General features: G+C 36.3%; 2 protein-coding genes and 1 pseudogene across 2 annotated transcripts; 2 read left to right on the top strand and 1 right to left on the bottom strand.

Annotated features, from left to right (window-relative positions):
• Positions 1-12358: 12358 nt before the first annotated feature.
• LOC126611879 (uncharacterized) lies at positions 12359-13900 on the top strand. The gene has a single exon (XM_050280202.1). It carries the CDS (start codon positions 12359-12361, stop codon positions 13898-13900), a length of 1542 nt encoding a protein of 513 aa, XP_050136159.1.
• Positions 12746-12852, bottom strand: LOC126612710 (small nucleolar RNA R71; annotated as a pseudogene).
• A 36-nt stretch (positions 13901-13936) lies between the features above and the next one.
• On the top strand, positions 13937-14539 carry LOC126611878 (uncharacterized). Its single transcript, XM_050280201.1, has 2 exons — positions 13937-14156; positions 14238-14539. Exons 1-2 carry the CDS (start codon positions 13937-13939, stop codon positions 14537-14539), a joined length of 522 nt encoding a protein of 173 aa, XP_050136158.1.
• Positions 14540-17183: the final 2644 nt, after the last annotated feature.

Below are 17183 nucleotides of genomic sequence, written 5' to 3'. Positions count from 1 at the left end.
TCTTTTCGAAGGTGATTTAAAGAAAATTCTTCATTTTTTTCTGAACGGAAGTAAGGTTGACATTGTTGAAGCTTCATTGACAAGTTCATACCTTTGGTCTTATTTAGCTGTATTCTTTCTTAAGCAAAACATGAGACTTTAAAAAATAGGTTTGAATGAACGAGAAAAATAAGAGCTGGCTGATTTTTCAAGTTGGATATTGGAACTTGGAAACTGTGATGCTGCCAAATCTATATCTTCAGCTAATGAAGAAAGCTCTTGGGTTAAACAATTTCTCATTAGTTTTGATGAAGATCCCATCAAAGCCATGATTTTAGCTATGTATACAAATTTCGAAACAAATTCTAAGATGGATCATATTTGGAAGAAAGAGGTGTTGTGACATCACGAAATGATGTAGAGGTTGAAACAAACAATTTTATGTTGGGTATAGTTCCCGGCAGAAGTCGTACCTATCTCAGTTTTGATCCGGTGTCTTCTTCGACAGAAAATTTAGAAAATTTAGATGTTCTTTATTTGATGGAATTTTTTAACCAACTTGAGTTAGCTTGTTTGCGGGACCCCAAGTTGGCTTTAAAAGTTGGTACCCCTGTGATGTTGATTAGAAATTTAAATTAAAGTTGTGTAACATAACACGGTTGGTTGTGATGCAATTAAGCGATGGAATTGTGGAAGCAAAGATCATAATGGGGAGCAACATTGGTGAAAAAGCTTATATCCCAAGAATAATTACTGAATCATCTTAACATAAATATCCCTTTACTCTGCAAAGGCAACAATTTCCTCTCATAATTTGCTATGCAATGACAATAAAAAAAAGCCAAAGACAATCCTTGAAATTTGTTGGGTTGTTTCTGATAAGTCAATTTCATATTATATATTTTACCCTATTTTTAGTATATTTTGATTAATATTTTGGCAGAATTTTGATACTTTCAATTGTATTTTCAATATAGGACTTTTGACTTCCTCTGGAGTAAATTAGGACCAAATGAACAAATTTTGGAGTAATTCCAGTTGGAGGACGTTCATGAGTTACTTAGCTTGATCGTATCAAAATTTGGGATTTTCCACGTAGCGGTTATTTTCTGGCGATAAAATAAAGGAGCGATACGCAGTGCTGGAAAATGACGTTTCTGGGCTTAAATTGCATTTTTGGAGCCCAAGATGACCTCGGATAGGTTCGTGGCCTTCTGGAGAAGTGTTCAGAATATTCCAAACATTAAATCCAGCTATATTGGGTCAGTTTGGAGCAGCTTATGGGTCCAAAACGTGACTGTTCAGATTTTAGGCGAATTTTACCAAGTTAATTTATGATTATGTTTCTTATTTTATTTCAATTTTATTAGGTTTCCTAGTTTTATCCTAAGACCTTTTAGGGTTTTATTTTGTATGAGTATAAATAAGATTTTTAGCCATTAGGTTAAAAAAGAGGAGAGAACGCATGCAATTTTTGGAGAGAAGATTTTGTGTGAAGCTTAGAGATTTCAAGACTTTTACTTTCAAGGTGTTTTCACTCTTTTTCTATTTCAATAAAGACTTTATGATTTTTATTATGAATATGCGTAACTAATTTTCTTTTGTTAGGGTGAGGCCATGATCTTTAGCAAGAATATGTAGTTTCTTCTTAATTTGCTTATGAATTCATGCATGCAAGTTTTGAATTGTTAATCACCGAATTAAACTATCTATTTGTTTTAGTGATTCGCGACCATTAGGATATTTAGAAAAGTAATTTGATGCAATTTTGGCGGAGGGCTGTCCCTAAAATTGACTAAGGCTTCTTGTGATTAATATGTGTAATCTCTTAGGATGGATGACACGTTTTAAGGGTTATATGGTTTTTCAAAAGGTTTTCATAAAACTTAATGAGTCTTGCATGTTCACATTCGATCTGGACACCACGGACGGGTTGCATGTTAGATATTCGTTTTATGTTGGAGGTTCCAAGTAGGATATATTTTAGGAAAACCTAACCTTCAAATTATGCATGCATGGTTCATAAGTAATTAGAAGAGTTACATAGGATTGTTAGGGTGACGGCGCAACCCAAGTACTTTGTCACTTTGATTCTAAAAATTGTTTCTTTCTCTTTCTTTAAAATTACAGTTTTAAGTAATATTTTTAATTAAATTCGTTTTTCTTAATTTAGGTCATTAAATCACCTTTTTCCAAAATTTTGTTCTAAATAATTCATTGAGAATTGTTTTGGCGTTAATCTATTTAAATTAATCCTTGTGGAGAACGACCTTGCTTGAGCCAACTATACTATGACAATCTTGTTTCTCTTGCAAGTATTTTAGGTGTTTTTAACCCTTTTGCGCAGGTGGTAAAAATCCTATCAGTTTCTATCATGTACTATTTTTTCTCATGGGCAGCTATATGTTGCACTATCCAAAGTCACCTCAAAAAAGAGTCTTAAAATTGTTATTACTCACGATAGTGAGATGCCTTACGGTTATACAAAAAACATTATTTATACAGATGTTTTGAAACATTTACATAAAGGTATCTTGGTTTCTATTTATGCGTTTGAGTTATTTTTCTATCTCTTTGTTTATTTTTCTAAATATGACTCAATCTTTTCTTTGATGAATGAGCTTTTTCAATTTTGAATTTAATTTGCTTCAAATTCTTCAGTTCTCTAGATTGATGGAGTCAATGTCAATTTGATTTCTGAGGCTACTAGCATTTTATATGTCTCTGAATGCTAGAAGTCTCAATTGTGTCTACGTTGATAAATAGGAGAGAATTTTAGTCCTTTTACTTATCATTAGATGCCAACATTTTTATGTCTTTAGATGCGCACACCATGTTGTTAGCACAGAAAACTTTTGTGATCACATATATTCTGAAATTCATAAACAAACTACTCTGTACGTTTCTTTGGCCAATTCTATATTGCCTGCACATAATTAACATTTGTCTGGTTAATTATTTTGCCATATTCAATTAACAAACTACTATGAAATTCGTTTTTATGCTGGGTTAACAATTTCATGCAAATGGAAAAGAAATGAAAAACTCATTTTCCCGATATAATGGCATAACTTAGAATAAATTTTGTTTTTAAAAAAGATAAGATTCAAAGTTTTCGATATGGACACTTTTGCTCTCTTTGAATTTCACTAGAAAGATTAATTTATGTTCTATTTAAGGAAGAGTTTAGAGCTATTCAAATAAAACTAAGTATGAATTATCAACTTGTTTTTTTTTTTTTTTTTTTTTTGAAGTTCACTCGAGTTTGTTTTCCATTTAAAAATTTAACTAATATTTCATCAGTTAATGTTTAATCGATGTCGACCTGATTTAATTAGTAATATGTTTTTACTAAATTGCCTCGATTGCTGCCAGTTTGATTCTGAAAACAATCTCCATTGTTGTCTTACATATGATCTTAAATGTTATCTTTGTAATTGGGACTGTGTTATAGTTGCCGTTAACGTGATTCTTTAACCATCTGTGTTAAATATTCTCCCACGGATTTAATATTTAGTCTAATTTTGTTTTTCTCCTTCTAAAAAGGGATGCGGTTCACGAAACCATGAACCCTTGGGTGTTCAATTTTATTTGGACCATCTAAAAGTCGACTTCGCGTACAAAATTAACAGATTTCATGTTGTTAGCAACAAGACATCAAGCAAGGTTGTCCATCATGCTGCCATAGTTGAAATGAACAAGAAAACCACAATCGTTCCTGTTGACAAAACAAGCCAAGAGATCCCAATGCAATGGTTTAATTAAATTGAGTTTGATCGGCTTTATAAAAGAGTTGATAGGAATGCAGAGCTTATAGGTAACAAATTTGGGCTTAAGTGCAGCTATAAAATCTGAGATATTATTTTAAATTTTTTGTTGACTTCAGTCTATCCTCATTCCTACTGTTAAATCTCGTCTATAGATGTATTTAGTTGCTTGACGGCTATACAACCGACTGAAGATATCACTATCTAGAGCACAAGAATTACGAAGAAAAGAAATCTTAAGCTCCAAAATATCAAGTCAGTTATGCTTGCATTAAATTCTTATTGCAATTTGCACATGTAACATTATATATATGACATATAGAAAACGGTCGCTCTATTTATTAATTACAAAGGAGAAGAAGTAAGGGTCACCTTATGGACAGAAACTGCAACGAGTTTTGAGAACAGTGCAATGCAATCACTTTTGCCACCCATCTTCATTGCTTTGACTACCCCTAAAGTCAAACAATACCAAGGTTATAACCCAACATACTTTATTTAGTTGCTTCAAATTTCAATTTGCTGATTGTTATGTTTTATCTATAGGAAAACATGTTCTTAGAAGCACAAGATCAATCGTTTGTTTTTTCAATCCGGACATTGCATAGCTCTGCGAATACAAACAACAGTAAATCAACAACCCTTCTTTAATATTTTATGCGTTTATATTTTTTCAATAAATCTCTCGCCTTAAATATGTGCAAAACAGGTTTGAGCATCTAAAATCACAAGTTCAAATCCTTCCCACCTCCGCTGATATAAGGCGTGCTATCAATGTTGATTCTAAGTTAAAAACAATTGACAGTTGTTTTTGCTTGATCCTTCATTGAACAAGGTTAGTCCGTTTTTGTCAACCTATTAACAAAAATCATCTTTTTTTAGTTGAATTTTTAGGCTGCATCTTGCTTAATTATTAGTATTAATTGGCAAAATGCCATATGGTTTGTTTCTCTGTTTGTTTATACTTTCATGTTTGCGAGATCATGCTTAAATGTCTAATGATTTGAAAATCATGTGATTTCATAACAGAGTGCAAGTTTTGCATGCCAAGCAACGATTGTTGGATTCTATTTAACCAAGGGATGGTGATATAAGTCGTGCCGTCTTGCCATAAAGCTCTCAAGAAAGTGTATGGGTCATTTGAGTGCCATGAACATGGTTTCATAAAAAAAAATTACCTAAACCATGGTAACGTCCTTTTACATCATTCTGAAGGGAAAATAATAAGATTTATGTGGGATTTCTAGTGACTAGCATGCATATACAATTCAAAATTTATATACATTAGCAACGGAAGCATGTTATCACATAATATCAAAGCTATAGTCATGCAAATCCCCTTCAAGAAGCATAGGTTTATATAAGATGCATCAAAACATTTTATTGAAGAACAAAGTGTAGGAGTAGATTTATACCTCTTGATCTAGACTTAAGACCAAGGATAGACCACCTCCAAGCCCTTTGTTGTTGGAACTCCTTGAGCCTAGCCTCCCTCCTTGCTTCCTCCACTTTGCTAGAATGAGTGCTCCTTGGTTCTCCTTTAGTCTCCAAGATTGAAGACCTCTAAAGATCCACACCCACTAGTGTAGTGAGATGGATGGAGGAATAACCAAAAGGGAGAGAAGATGATTAGCTATTTTTCTCCCCAATGGTGGCCGGCCTTTGTGTGTATTTTAGAGAGAGAGATGTTTTCTTTTTTTGTCAAAATGAACACACAAAAACCCTAATGAACTTTTCACTATAAAGTTCCTTTTATATCTCAAAGAAAACTAGCCAACCACTTGACTTCCTCTCTCTCCCTTTCCCTCTATTTGGCCGGCCCCTTTAGTGTTGTTTGGGCTTTGGGCTTTTATTATTTCAAGTCATCCTATGCTTAAATAAAAGCCCAATGGGTTTGGGCTTAATGGCCCAAATGAACCCGAACTTTTTCTTTAAGCCCAAAACGATCTTTTATCGCTTTTATGATTTCTTTAGACTTTCTAATTAATCACAACACTTAATTAATCCAATTAATTATTTCCATCATCCATTAGTTGTCTCACTACAAGAGTGTATCGGTGTACAATCATTTTAGGTTCTAATTAGCAAGGCAGTGAGGTGATTGGCATCAATCCAATTGATTATATTTAATCCAATCACTTAGTGAATTAAAACTTACTTTTAATTCTCCTTCTTCTTTGATGACTACTTATTTAATCATCTAGAAGAACTCACAAGCCATGAGTGACATCTAACCATATATCATGGCTACCCAAGCTAATGTAGAATTTGTTCGGAGAACCTATTCAATTGGAATTACAATGTAATTCGATCATTCTCTAAAATAATAGTCTCAATCACACTATTAGGGTATGGATATATTATGTCAAACCCCTAATGTGATTATTCCATGTTATATGATTCAATTGAGTCGTATAGGAACGCTTTCCTTTATTACGCTCGATACTTTGGCCGAAGATTCCCGAATCATATCTTAGAGTATTCAACCTCTCATAACGAGGATTAGAGATCCCTTGTTGCGCATTCACTTGCCTCCATGGCTAAGTGGCTTAACCCCAACTATGCCGTGGACACCCGCGGATGGAGTGACTTTGACATAATCAAAGATCAAGGACCTAACCACAAGACAACCATGATGCCTCAGGTCAAAGGACTACTTACATTATTCCAACCATTAGAGTTACTTGCTTGACATGTGAGTAGACCTCCATGCAAGTACTCTCGTTCGATTGTGTTCAGTGAACTCATTCCCTTAATGAGAACCTACATACCTGTCTTAGTGTCACTTACACGAATGGGATGAGACTTTCCATCCTTCCAATTGAAGGGGACATAGTATGTACTGGTCTTTGTGTTGTCAGTATCCCTCTGACAATCATATGACCATGAACCTTTTTGGACATGATGGTTATGTGAAGAAGGTCTCTGTAGTCTAACATCATTAGATTACTTCTTCCATCGATCCATTGTCCATGGATTCACTATTTAGGACATATATCGTTTATTGAGATAGTCCTAATTGGTATTTTTGCCTTTTGATGTATAAGAGTCATCTATACACACATTCATTGTCCTAAAAGGTTTCTTCCAAAGATTGACTTTCAGGGCATATTTCCAATACATTCCCACTACCATGCCATCCCACTTTCACCCCCATCATGTTGCCACCACCACTACAACCACCACAATTGCCTTCATCACTGTTGACGCCACTACCTTACCACTTTCACCGCCACAACCATTGTCCCCACCACCACCTTGTCACAGCCATCACTACCCCACCACCATGACACCACCACCATGACCACCACCACTTCCAGCACCATCTTCACCATCACCCCACCACCATCGCCATCACCACTGAAACTACCATTGTCCCCACTGCCACCCTTCCTTGTCATGACCATCCTCACCGCTACTTCTACCAACACCTCTACCACTGCCACCACCAACATCACACATGATGGCTCACCATTATTTCAAAAATTTGAAACTAGTGAAATGCCCATTAAATAAGGCATTAAAAGTTCATGAGAATACATGCAAGTACACTAAAGCCTATAATAAAGACTCACAAACCCGATTAAATTCCAAAAAGAATTCACTAAAACCTATGTGAAGTCTCAAACTCTCTCAAAATCAATGAATTTCTATAGATTTATAACTCCTTCAAAATCATTTAAAATCTTATCTAAACACTCTCCCTTAAACTTATGATTCAGATTTTTTAGGCACGTTTGGTGGGCTAGACAGGATAGCATGTATTATTCTGGGGAGCATTTTTGCTCACCACCATAAACTACACTTAATCAATTGACAAGTGTCATTTCACTTAATCTTGGTTAATTTTTTTCAAAATTGAAAAACTAACATTTAATATGAAAGTTAACTAGAGTTAAGTGAAATGACACGTGTCAATTAATTAGGTGTATGGTGAGCATACACCATAATTTACGATGGTGAGCAAAAATGCTCCCATTATTCTAGACTCGTTAGGTTAGGATTAGATTTGATAGGTTGGCTTTTTTGTCCATTTTTTGGTGTAGACTGACTCAATCATATAGGATTTGGATTCAAAACTGTCAGCTAGGTCGGATCTGGGTCAACTTTTAGTTTTTTGCTGTTTTGCTTCTTAAAAGTCACAACTGCTCTCGCGATCCACACTCAACATTGTCATGTCGCTCATGACGCTGTTACACTAACCCACTCAACACCCATCTCACTACTCGCCCACAACGTCATTCTCCAACGATCCACCCAAGACCCTGCTTGCGACCCATAGTCCATGGCCCTCTCAAACCTGCAAATCAGATTTAAGATTAGCCAGCGTTGCCTAGTTTTGGTCGAGGTTTGGTGGCAACAAGAAAATTCAATTCTCTAGTGAGAATGAGGTGCAAAGTTCGATGTTGGCCAAAATGTTGTGGTGGTTGTTGGGTTGAGATTGATTTGGGTTTTATGTGAATTACAAAGATCCATGAGTATTTCATGAAGAGAAAGTGGAAAAGAAGAGAAGGTAAGGAACCATAGCGGAGAAGAAAGCAGGAGAAAAAGAAAGGGAAAGATTACATCTTCACATATGGTGTGGTTTGGGCTTTATCCTATTCCCCTATGTCCACTTATATATCAATGATTTCTTCTAAAATTCATTTTCATTGTACTTTTTGCCCTTCTAAATATAATCATAATCATCAATAGAAAGTGCAATGAAAATGAATTTTTAATAAAATTTCTACAAGTTATATTAAAAATACTTTTAAATTATGAGCAAAATTACATTTTACAAAACCAGTTAGTCAAAAATAGAGTGAGTCCATAAAATGGTAATTTCCATCTCTTTTCTCCAGTTCAAATTTTCTTTGAGTTCACATTGTATTCAAAGAAATCAAATATTGCACTTTCATTCTAGAAAAGAAGAAGGATGCTTACGAGCACCATCATCAAGTTCTTTTAGTAAATTGTATCAGTTAATTGAAAGTTTTCAAAAGTCAATAATAAATTCTATTTTCAGTATATATATATACACACGTACGTATGTATGTACAAACAATATTGGGAAGAGAAATAGAACTTAAGACTAATGGTCAATAATGAGTTTGTCTAACTCGATTTGCCCCTAAAACTTTAGGCTCAAAACAAGTTTGGGGCAAACCATTTCAAACCTAAAGACTTCTATGGGTTGGGTAAACCTGGCATTCGTGTCGTGTTTCTCCTATTCATGTTGTTTTCGTATCATACTCGATAGCTTAACGGATCGTGTCGTGTAACACGCGTTAAAATAAACAGATAATATGATCCGACCCGTTACCCGATAAGAAAAATATATTCTTACATAAACAATTAGAGTAAATGCCATGATTTGTGTAAGTAGAAAGCAAAAGGCAACATGAGAATGTAAATGAGTGCAAACAGCAGTGTATTGCAAACCAAAAAAAAAAAGAAAAAAAAAGTAGAGAGAATTAAGCCAGGACCCTGATTCAAAATTCAAAATAACAAGAACTATGATGAACAATTAACCCATCTTGGAGACCGGATCTCCCAAACAAAAAAAGAAGAATTCTATACACACACGCCCTGCTCACACCATATACACTATAAGTGGAAAAACTCTAGTACTCAGAGGACACAATGGCAGACAGGGATTCAACATAATTCAACAACGTAGTAGCATGATTTGGAAATTTATAGGAAAACTTAGATAGTTTCTTCTTCGTTTCTTTTCACCGCCTTTGAGCTCTGCATTTCAAAAACATTTGACTACAGTAATCAGCCTAGATATCTAGGGTCCGAACATAATCTATCAAAATACAATTGAACACTCGTGTGTAAAAGCAAAAACTATACTTTCAACGTTGATAGCAAAGCCACTGCTGCTATTGCTGATCTTCAACGTTGAGGACGACCGACCCTCTCTGCTTCTCCATTGATCTCGCCGGCTGATTTTCAATTGGGCTGTGGTATTTGGGTTTTCTCCGAACGGCGAAAAACTCGAGACGAGCTTAATGGGATGGGTGAAGCGAGGAAGATGAAGCAGATGGGAGGGGCAAAACGAGGAAGATGTGGAGATGCAAAGACTTTGAGATTCCGTCCCACTACCACTACGACTGCGGCTGTGGAGTATGGCTGTGAAATGTGATGAGATTATTGAAGATTAGGTTTTTTGGGGATTAGATGGTGAAGATATTGAAAAGGGAAGGGATATTTTTGTCCAAAAAATATAATAATATAAGTGAAATAGAACCCAATGATAAAGATTTAATCTCACATAAATGAGATTAAATCTATGGTTATTGTTTAAGTAAGGTTTTTTAATTAATGTAGAAATCTGAAAAATATAAAAAAAATATACAAACGCTTATAATGACAAGCTTTACAATTTTCATGAAATACTCAACTCCGAAATACGCCATTATAATCACATAAACTATAGATCTAAATTTAACCAATGATTGTCGTTTACATTTATGCTCCATTCTTTTCACCAAATTTTGTTTTTTGAAAACATGATCTCTTAGAAGATGTAAGAAGATGAACGGTTTGGATCGTTAATATTACATTCAGAATTTTACCATTAGTGAAAATATAGCTCGAAGTTTTTGTCTCTAGAAACTATATAGCATCAACTCATATTTGATCACTCATATATTTCATGCATTTATACCATCCATTTCTAAAGTCTTTGTGATGTTTTTGTGTTAAAATTGTGGCATTTTACCTTACCTTGTGTTAGTGTGCAGTTAAATTTGTTTTAGGATCAATTTCAAGAAAAATGGAGAAAAGGAAATAATAAAAACAAAAAAAAAAAATGGAAGTGGAGCTTGTCTCCACGGGTGGTGTCTTTAAAAATCATTTGCTTTATTGTTTAAGGCAACAGACAGCAAGGAAAGAGACAGGGCATTTGCCTTGCCAATTCCCACTACCGAAGTGGAAATAGGTGTTGTTTTCCATTGATCTTTTGTGGTGAAAAGAAAAAGGAGAGCAGGGCACGGCAAAAGGGATGGCACACGGACAGAAAGAATAAAAGCAAAGAGAGCAGAGAGAGCCTGAAGGGGGAAAAAGAAAAAAGATAGCAGAAAAATATAGAGAGAAGCCGTGGAGGGCAGAGATGGAGCAACATACAGCATAGCAGAAAGAAGCATGCTCATCTCTTTGAGGAGAAGATCGGAGAGCTTCCTTGTAAAAAAGGGTTGTCTCTTTCTTTGATTCTTCATGAATTTCTTACGTATTCAAATAATTATGTGTAACTAATTTCCTTTTGCTAGAGTGAGGCCATGAGCCGCAACATGAATACGTAGATTTCTCTTTCAATTGCTTAAGTGTTGTTACATGCTTGCTTTGATATTTTCAATCACTGAATTAAACTATCTATGTACCTTGATGCTTGATCACCATTAGGATGCTTAGAAAAGTTATCGGATGCAATTTTGAACGAATGTCATGTTAAAATTGGTTGTGCTTCTTGTGATTGAGGATTGTACTCTCCTAAGGTAAATATCATGCTCTTAGGGATTACATGGTTTAACAAAAGGATTTTCACCAAGATTAATGAATCACTCATGTTTATATTTAATCCAAATGTCATGGATAAGTTGCAGGTAGTGGTATGCGTTTTAGCTTGAATGTCACAAGTAAAACATACACAAGGAAAATCTAACCTTCAAAGTATGTGTGTTTTCAATTATTTAAGCAATTGGAATAGCTACGTAGGAGTGTTGTTGGTAAAGGTTGAACTCTAGCATATTGTCAATCTATTTTTCTTCAATCATTTATTTTATCTTGAATTTCCTCATTTACTTGTTTTGTTTAGTTGAATCACTATTCCTATAAACCAATTCCTATTTTAGATATTTGTTTAAATCACATCCAGTAGTATTTAGTTTCATCAAATTAGTGTAGTTCTTAGAGTTAAATAAGTTAAATACACAAAAAACTCGTAAATTGTTTATATCAGTCCCTGAGGAGATCGACCTTGCTTGAGCCATTCTATACTACAACACTTGTTCTCTTGCAAGAATTTTCTATGGTTTAACCCTTTGTTTTACAAGTGGTAAAATCACTATCAAGAAATTGGCGCCGTTGTCGGGGACTGTGTCAACAATTCCCGAGCTTTTGTGTTTATTTTTCTTATGCTTATGTTTATGTCTTATTTTTATTAATCATTAAATTAAAAAAAACAGCAATTAATTTAGTTGAGTTTCGATCTTTGATTAAGTGCAGTGGATGTGTGGTGTGAGATTTTTGTCTTTGTTTAACTAACTAGTGGTTGCCAATTTGCATAAATTGTGTTTTTGATTCATCTATGTTTACTTACTTTTTTTACCTTTTTTTTGTTGTTTAGTTAGTTTCTGTTAAGTTTTATTTTATTTTACTTTTATTTTTATTGTGGCTTAATATTTCTATTGTTTGTTCAAGTGTAGTATATGGTGATTGGAACAAGGTCCAAGAATCAAGTGCTTATTCCTTACGACCCTGAACCAGAGAGAAGTGCAAGGAAGTTAGCTAGAGAAAAATATTTAGCACAAGATTCCAACCTTGGTGATACTTTTCTTAAGGATTTGTTCCGTGATCCTGAGAGCAGCACATCTATTTTCTAACCTTTGGCACCAGTTGCACACATGGCCCTAGCCTTACCTGCAGCAGGTCAACCTTTAAGGAATTCATTGGCAGCGAGAATCAATGCAGTGCCAAGGTGCATTATATATCCAGATGTGGAAGATGGGATAACCTTTGAAATCAAACCTCACATCCTCAACATATTGCCATCCTTTCATGGGTTGCCAAACAGTGATCCCAACATGCATTTGGCTGATTTTATTGAGGCATGTGACAACACCATAATCAGAGGTTTCTCTTCTGAAGCTATCAAGTTACGCTTGTTCCCGTTCTCTTTGAAGGACAAAGCCAAGGTGTGGCTGCATTCTCTGCCTGCCAATAGCATTACAACATGGACAGAATTGCAAGAAAAATTTCTCAATAAGTTTTTTCCTTCTTCCAAGACTCTTGCACTCAAGAAAGAGATATTGGCTTTCGCTCAAAAGCCAAACGAGTCTTTCCATGAAGCTTGGGAAAGGTATAATGAGATGTACACAAAATGTCCTCATGCTGGGTTTGATTCTAACCTTCAAATGAACATATTTTATGATGGTCTCAATGCCACCACCAAGAGTCAAGTGAATGCATCTGCTGGAGGGTCGTTAATGTCGAAATCTGCAAGGGAAGCATTTGAGTTGTTTGATATGATGGCTTCTGAATCCCAACAATGGACAGAAGAACAAACACAAAAGAGGGGAGTTTTTGAGATTTCTCAGAGTTCTCCTAATGTTTCTGCTCAAATTGCTAAAATGGAAAAGAATTTTAATGCCAAGTTTGCTACCTTAATGCAGGTCTCTTCCATGCCCAATGCCCGAGAAGCTTGCATCATTTGTAGTGAGACAACTCATGACATCACTCAATGCCCCAACAAAGATAGCTACCATGAGCTTGTGCAAGAGCATGTGAATATGGTGAATAATTTCATTAGACCCAGAAGTGACCCTTATTCCAATACATATAATCCTGGGTGGAAGAATCATCCCAATCTCAGTTGGGGTGGCAACCAACAGCCATGTCAATACCAACAGTCTTACCAATCAACTAGTGAGACTAAGAAACCATCTCTTGAAGACCAAATGTCACAGCTAGCTCAACATATGTCTGCTCTCTCTAATACCACCAACAATTTTGTCCAATCCACACAAACTAGCATTCAAAATCTCACGGCATCAGTGGGGAATTTGGAGACTCAAGTTAGACAGCTTGCTACCATGTTCAATGAAAGAGAGAAAGGAAAGTTCCCGAGCCAATCTGAACAAAATCCAAGAGGGATGGAGCATTGCAAAGTAATACGGACATTGAGAAGTGGCAAGAGTTATGACAACAGAGAAATGGTGCACCATGAAGCCGAAGTGGAAGAAGAAGAGCTTACTGAAAGTGCACCGTTAGCTGCAAAGTCTCGGTTAGAGGCTATTTCTGTAGCAGGTATTCCAAATCCTAGTGCAAGTGACAAAGTGCAATCTCGACCCAACTCTAATGCAAACAAGGAAAAAGGCCTTGGTAGTTTATTTGCACCTTCTGACAGACCACCATACAAGCCACCTTTGCCATTTCCACAACGGTAGCAACAACGTTCCAAGGATCAACAATGCATTGAATTCATGAAGATGTTGGCTAAGGTTCAAATTAATTTGCCTCTATTAGATGCTATTAAACAAATCCCATCATATGCCAAATTTCTGAAGGAGCTATGTTCTAAAAAGAAAAAGTTTTTGGAATACGAGAATGTGATTTTAACTGAGCAATGCAGTGCTGTCCTCTTACATAAGCTACCACCCAAGAAGAAAGATCCGGGGAGTTTCACTATCTCTTGTACTATTGGTAATCTTGATTTTCATAAAGTATTGATTGATTTAGGAGCAAGTGTTAACCTTATGCCTTATTCTGTTTTTCAAAAATTAGGTGAAGGAGAACTCAAGCCCACATCTGTGAGTCTTCAATTGGCAGATAGGTCTGTGACCTATCCTTTGGGTATTCTAGAAGATGTGATTATTAAAATGGATAAATTCTATCTTCCAGCTGATTTCATTGTACTTGACATGGAGGAAGACAAGGAAATGCCTCTCATTTTAGGCCGACCGTTCATGGCCACCGCCCGGACACTTATTGATGTGGAAACAGGTACTTTAACCTTAAGAGTGCAAGGAGAGTCAGTTGTATTCAAACTCGTTGAAGCTGTCAAGCGTCCTTTCGAACCTGAATAGTGTTTTTGTGTTGATGTTTTGGATGGGATTGTGCATGCAAACTTTGCCTCACGATCATCTAATGATGAGCTGTTAACTTGCCTCACCAACCATGATGCTACTTTAACTATGGAAGAAAATATAGTGGACGTCATTGCTGCATTGGATAGTGCACCAATTCATAATCCAAAGTGGCGACATGTTTATGAAAGCCTTGGAGTACCTAAGCAGCCCCTTCTTCCTTCAAGTGAGCAAGCTCCGAAGTTAGAGCTCAAACTACTGCCAAGCCACCTCAAGTATGCTCATCTCGGGGTGAATGAGACCTTGCCTATTATTATTGATGCTGATCTTAATGACACGGAGGAAGACAAATTACTAAGAGTTCTTCGCAAGTATCAAGATGCTCTGGGATGGACACTTGCTGACATAAAGGGCATTAGTCCAGCTTTGTGCATGCATAGAATTTTTATGGAAGTTGGGACTAAACCAATTGTTGAAGCTCAAAGACGTCTAAATATGATCATGAAGGAAGTTGTAAGAGTTGAGGTGATGAAGTTGCTTGATGTAGGTATTATTTATCCAATCTCAAATAGCAAATGGGTGAGCCCGACTCAGGTGGTTCCAAAGAAAACTGGTATTACTGTGGTGAAGAATGATAACAACGAGCTTGTGCCTACAAGGATGACCACCGGATGGCGAATGTGTGTTGACTATAGAAACGATCATTTTCCACTGCCATTCATTGATCAGATGCTCGATAGACTAGCTGGTCATTCTTTCTATTGTTTCTTAGATGGTTATTCAAGGTACAACCAAATTCCAATTGCCCTTGAGGATCAAGAGAAGACAACGTTTACATGCCCTTTTGGTACATTTGCATACAGACGAATGCCATTTGGATTGTGCAATGCCCCTGCCACTTTCCAACGATGCATGATGAGTATTTTTTCTGGAATGGTTGAAAATATTGTTGAGGTTTTTATGGATGACTTTTCTGGTTTTGGTAATTCTTTTGATATATGTTTGGATAACTTGTCTTTGGTTTTGGAAAGATGCAGGGAGACTAATCTTATGTTAAATTGGGAGAAATGCCATTTTATGGTTAAGCATGGCATTGTGCTAGGACATCTAATTTCAAGCAAAGGAATAGAGGTCGACAAGGCAAAGATTGAGGTGATCGCCAAATTACCACCACCAACTTCTGTGAAGAATGTGAGATCTTTCTTGGGACATGGTGGCTTTTATCGAAGATTCATCAAGGATTTTTCCAAAATTAGTCTTCCTTTTTGTAATTTACTTGCTAAAGATGCTTGTTTTGATTTTAATGCAGATTGTCATGATGCTTTCAACAAATTGAAGGATATTCTCACATCAGCCCCAATTATAACAGCTCCAGATTGGACCCTTCCTTTTGAGCTCATGTGCGATGCTTCCGATTATGTTGTGGGTGTTGTCCTTGGTCAACGACGTGACAAGCTCCCCCATGTTATATATTATGCCAGCCGCACTTTGAATGATGCTCAGCTGAATTATGCCACTACAGAAAAAGAATTACTTGCAGTGGTATTTGCTCTTGAAAAGTTTTGATCGTACTTAGTTGGTGCTAAAGTCATTGTGTATTCTGATCATTCTGCTCTCAAGTACTTATTGTCTAAAAAAGAGGCCAAACCACGATTGATTCGATAGGTCCTTATCTTGCAAGAGTTTGATTTGGAGATCCTAGATAAAAAGGGACGTGAGAATGTTGTGGCGGATCATCTCTCAAGATTAGTAAATGCAAGCACTGATGAGGCAGATTCATTACCTCTGAAAGAGAGCTTTCCAGACGAGCAACTTCTAGCGGTTACTCATCAAGTACCATGGTATGCTGACATCGCAAATTATTTGGCATCTGGAGAAATACCATCAGAGTTCAGCTACCAACAAAGGAAGAAGTTCATCTCCACTGTAAAACACTACTTTTGGGATGAGCCATACCTTTTCAAGCATTGCCAAGATCAAATCATTCGTCGGTGTGTCCCCTTAGAAGAACAAGAAAGCATTTTGAAGTTTGCTCACCACTATGCATGTGGTGGTCATTTTGGACCAAGAAGGACAGCAGCCAAGATCTTACAGAGTGGTTTCTTTTGGCCATCTTTATTCAAAGATGCATACCTATGCTGCCAGGCTTGTGATAAGTGTCAAAGAGTTAGAAATCTTTCTCAAAGAAATGAGATGCCCCAACAAAGTATTTTGGTGATTGAATTATTTGATGTTTGGGGTATAGACTTCATGGGACCTTTCCCTTCTTCACATGGCAATCTTTACATCTTGGTGGCGGTTGATTATGTCTCTAAGTGGGTGGAGGCAATAGCTTCTCCAACATGCAAAAGTTCTGTGGTGTTAGGTTTCTTGCAGAATACTATTTTTCCTCGATTTGGAGTACCTCGTGCTATCATCAGTGACGAAGGTACACATTTCTTAAACCGCACCATGGCTGCCCTTTGTGCCAAGTATCATATTCACCATCGCATAGCCACCCCATACCATCCACAGACATCTGGACAAGTTGAAGTATCTAATCGTGAGCTTAAGAGGATTCTTGAGAAAACTGTCAATTCATCTCGAAAGGATTGGAGTTTAAAGCTTACTGATGCTTTGTGGGCATATAGGACAGCTTATAAGA

Source organism: Malus sylvestris, chromosome 17 (assembly GCF_916048215.2).
Source record: "Malus sylvestris chromosome 17, drMalSylv7.2, whole genome shotgun sequence".
In the NCBI taxonomy this organism is placed as follows: Eukaryota; Viridiplantae; Streptophyta; class Magnoliopsida; order Rosales; family Rosaceae; genus Malus; species Malus sylvestris.
Note: the sequence above shows the minus strand (reverse complement) of the source record. Positions and strands in the feature narration are given on the sequence as shown.